The sequence below is a fragment of the Drosophila busckii genome, chromosome X (genome assembly GCF_011750605.1).
Source record: "Drosophila busckii strain San Diego stock center, stock number 13000-0081.31 chromosome X, ASM1175060v1, whole genome shotgun sequence".
NCBI lineage: Eukaryota > Metazoa > Arthropoda > Insecta > Diptera > Drosophilidae > Drosophila > Drosophila busckii.
In genome coordinates this window covers 13,555,522-13,560,115 of record NC_046608.1, presented here as the reverse complement: position 1 = coordinate 13,560,115, position 4,594 = coordinate 13,555,522, and the positions used below count along the sequence as shown (strand labels likewise).

Sequence of the window (4,594 nt, the reverse complement as noted above, 5' to 3'; positions counted from 1 at the left end):
GAGCGAACGTGAGAGAGCAGGCAAGCCAACACACAAACACACCACAGTATCTCTATCTCGCTTGCACGCTTTGCTATTGCAATGGGGCCTGGCCTGTGTGGTGGAGATGGAGATGGAGACTGTGCAGCGCTGCCGACTGCCGACTGCGCTGCTGCTGCTTTTGCTGATACTTTTCTTGCGGCGTTCGCGTTATACGAAATCAGTCAATGTCTTGGAGTTGATGGCGCGAGTACACGCGACACACGAGAGTTGATTGCGCGACTTGGTGACTGTGACTGTAACTGCGACTGCGACTGCGACCGCGAGTGTGATTTCAACTCGCTTAGTGTGTAGTCTGAAACTTTTGCGCGCCGTCGTGTTTGAGAATTGAAAACAATTGAATTTTGTTCTATACTTTTTTTGTTGGTGCTCGAATAAATATTAAAATATAGAAAAACACACACACACACAATTGAGTGAGCTGTGCGGCATGCAAACTGTGCGGCATTGAAAGTTAAAGTTGAATTGTAGCCAGAGCAAAGTTTCACACACAAAAGTTTAGTTCGAAGCCTCAAGACGTCGTCGCCCGGGGCCATAATGCTGGTGCCGTCGGACATGATCGCGGCACAGTCCAAGATGGTCTATCAGATGAACAAATACTGCGCGGATCGGGTGCAGGTGCGCAAGGCGCAGATACACAAGCAGATCCAGGAGGTCTGCCGCATTGTCCAGGACGTGCTCAAGGAGGTGGAGGTGCAGGAGCCGCGCTTCATATCCTCGCTGAACGACTACAACGGGCGATTCGAGGGCCTCGAAGTGATCTCACCCACAGAGTTCGAAATCATCATCTACCTCAATCAGATGGGCGTGCTCAACTTTGTGGACGACGGCACGTTGCCGGGCTGTGCGGTGCTGAAGCTGAGCGATGGACGCAAGCGTTCCATGTCGCTGTGGGTGGAGTTCATCACAGCGTCGGGCTATTTGTCGGCGCGCAAGATACGCTCCCGCTTCCAGACGCTGGTGGCCCAGGCGTGCGATAAGTGCGCCTATCGCGACATTGTCAAAATGATAGCGGACACCACGGAGGTGAAGCTGCGCATCAGGGAGCGCATCATAGTGCAAATTACGCCCGCCTTCAAATGCGCCGGCTTGTGGCCCAGATCGGCCTCCCACTGGCCGCTGCCCGGGATCCCGTGGCCGCACCCAAACATTGTCGCAGAGGTTAAGACTGAAGGCTTCGATATGCTCTCCAAGGAGTGCATTGCGCTCCAGGGCAAGAACTCCGCCATGGAGGGCGACGCCTGGGTGCTCAGCTTTACGGACGCCGAGAATCGCCTGCTGCAAGGTAAGCGAACTGCCGTCGGCAAAGCGAACAGTCGCTGACCACTACCCAGCTGTCCAACTGTTCAGCTAATCTCTGGCCATAAATTAATCTGGAAATCTAGCAATCTAGAGTTCTACTCGCTGTCAGTGGCGTGTTTAAAGGTTTTCCACAATCAGCGACACACTTAAATTTCATTGATTTATTTACGAAAACCAAAGAACCGAAACACAAATCAGCGACTGTTGATCGATATAATTGCTTGTAAATTAATCCACACGACAGCGACGATCAGCCCAGAAATCATAGCAAATATTATAATCATTTCGATCTAGTGATAGCGATTGCTCCGATCAAGCGTTGCTAATTACAACATTGGGCTGCATAATGGGCTCAGGCTGAGGCTGAGGCTGGAGCTGAGGCTAAGCGAATTAGTTGAAGTGCCTTACGCATTTAACATTAGATAGTCGCTGATAAGCATTGGAAGATATGGAGCGAATGCTCATAAATCTGTAGAGCGTGTTGATGGGGAGTGGGGGCTGGGCTGGGCCACCCCACGCAGCTCCAATCCAAGCCGATCGCTGGCTAGATAAGCGCAGGTCCGCATCCAAGTCCAAGTCGCACACATGGGCGTCTGGGGAGCTGTTAGTCAATCGGTTAGTGGAAACGGGTTTGGTAGATATCAACAATGCCAATGGTGCTTGGGTCATAAATAAATTTCTAAACGATTTTATAAATATTTTAAATCTCAGCGATTAGATAAAGTCAACAAATAAATAAAGCAACCACAACCTCAACGATGACGACGACGACGACGACGACGACGACGGCGACGGCGACGGCGACTTGGCAACTTGGCGAGCAACTTTAGCTCTTTAACCAAAAACAAAAGACAAAAGCCAAAGACAAAGACAAAGTATAAATAAAAGCCACCAGAGAAGTTGTAGAAGCAGCAGAAGCAGAAGAAGAATAAAAATTAACCGCGATCCCAATTTCGAAATCAAATCTTCAACTCTCATTCAACGCTTGTGTTTGCCTTGTTGTCATCTTTGTCTTAGCCACAATCTTGCTCCAATCTTTGTATCTCCAAAAAACCAAAAAAAAACCTCACTGCGATCGCTTTGACATTTAATTTAATGCGCTGGCGCATAATAATTTAACGTTCGAGCATGGTTTCGACTAACTGTCAATGTATCTGTATCTGCAGCTTCATCTCTATCTCCAGCTGTATCTGTATCTGTATCTGTTGCTGTATCTGTATCCATTACAATGTCGTTATCAATATCAAATATCGGCTACGGTTTCCCAATTTCTACAAATTACCGCTGACGCAATTTATGACATTTTTTTTATGCAGCGACGCTTTTGTTTTTTTTTTTTTTTATTTTGGCAAAGAAACAAACAAACAGTAAGACAGACAGATTATTTGATTATCAAAAAGAAGGCAGTTAGAGATTAGCACGCTTGACACTCCATGTCCATGATTTATGTGCTATATATAATTATATTTTTAGTATATGCGATCAGAGCTCTGACGTCTGTGCGCGGATCAATCAAAATCAAAATCAGTTGTTAACTATGTTAACAGTTAACAAATAGTACGAAATACGCTTAAGACAATTACAAATCGATTAATCAGTTCAATTAGAAGTGAAGTAACATCTATCAATTGTTTTCGATTGTAACATTTGTCTACCTTTCGACACTTGAGTGCTATTTAAATGATTAATTTAACAAATAAAATACAATAAGATTAATAAAATTCTTAAAGCTATTCAAAGTATAACAAAATAAATAAACAATAAATCAACAAATGAAATAAAAATTGACGTAAAAATTAAATATAAAAAAATTATAGAAATACAACATGAAATTAAAAATTTTTTACTTCTGAATAATACAAAGACGTTCTACTTAAAAGTAAATATTATATATATGATAATAATACAAATGAATAATTATATAATAATAAATATTAATGATATACAAATTTCACAGTAATAAAATATAAATTAAATACAAATTTACTACAATAAATTAGGACAAATATGAAAACATTTTTAAATAAATATATATAAAAAGCAAAAATTTATTGAAATAAATAATGAAATCAAAATTGATTATAAAAAATCGTAGAATAATTTGAAAGTATTAAATAATTATACATGAAAATAATACAAATGAATTTAAATAATAAAATAGTGTGAAAACATGAATTCAATACAAGTTTAAAAAAAATAACAAAATAAATAAATGAATACACACAGCGACTATAAAAGAAATAAAGTTACTCTCAGCAACAAAATAAATTTAAATTTGTAAATAACTAAAAGTTGATTGAAATGAAAACAGCATAAAATGTAAATAAATATAAACTATGTACCGCAGATCAGATCAGATCAGACATTGAATGGAAAGCTTTAATAATACTAGTCAAAATACTTTTTTTCACTTTAGTTGAAGCAATTAGTTTAAAAAAATATATAATACTAAATAGCTGAAGCTAAATATTAAGTATACGAAATAAATTAAAATTTCCTAATGTATTCTAATTTTTTTGCTGTTTTTTTCTTGCAGGTGCCAGTCGCCGGCGTTGCCTTAGCATATTGAAGACTCTGCGCGATCGGCATTTGGATCTGCCGGGTAATCCGGTGACGTCGTATCATCTGAAGACGCTGCTGCTGTACGAGTGCGAGAAGCATCCGAGGGAGATGGAGTGGGAGGAGAACTGCATTGCGGATCGGATAAATGGCATATTCTTACAGTTGATCTCGTGCCTGCAGTGCCGACGCTGTCCGCACTACTTCCTGCCCAATATGGATCTCTTCAAGGGCAAGTCCCCGGGAGCGCTGGAGAACGCGGCCAAACAGGTCTGGCGCCTAACGCGCATAATGCTCACCAATGTGCGCTGCCTGGAGGAGCTCTAGGTCCAGCCAGAACTGGGGTTAACACCACTACACTAAGTAGCGATATGATGGGTGGGCTGGGGAGGGGAGGGGGGCAGGTTTCTTTTCGTAATATGAACACACAGAATTAATTTTTTTTGGTAGCTTTTTGTTAATATTTTTTTGTTTAGCACGGTAGTGTATTTTTTTTTTTTGTAATTTAGTATGTAGCGAGCTCTAAAAAAAACAAAACAAAAGTCACAACATGTGACTTAGTGGGCGCATTGTGGGCGGGACGGGGCTGGGCGGGGCGGGAATGCAGAGAAATTTTTTAACCCAAATACTATTTGATATTGCATTAGTTTGTAAACAAATTAGCATTAGTTTTGCTTTCGAAAAGTTGAAGTAT

The 4,594-nt window shown here is 41.1% G+C and overlaps 1 protein-coding gene across 1 annotated transcript; it reads left to right on the top strand.

Moving 5' to 3' along the window:
- The first annotated feature begins 216 nt into the window (after positions 1-216).
- LOC108605747 (protein mab-21) lies at positions 217-4,343 on the top strand. The gene is made up of 2 exons (XM_017995546.1): positions 217-1,324; positions 3,878-4,343. The coding sequence occupies exons 1-2, from the start codon at positions 577-579 to the stop codon at positions 4,225-4,227; spliced, it is 1,098 nt and encodes a 365-aa protein (XP_017851035.1). The 5' UTR covers positions 217-576; the 3' UTR covers positions 4,228-4,343.
- The last annotated feature ends 251 nt before the right edge of the window (positions 4,344-4,594 follow it).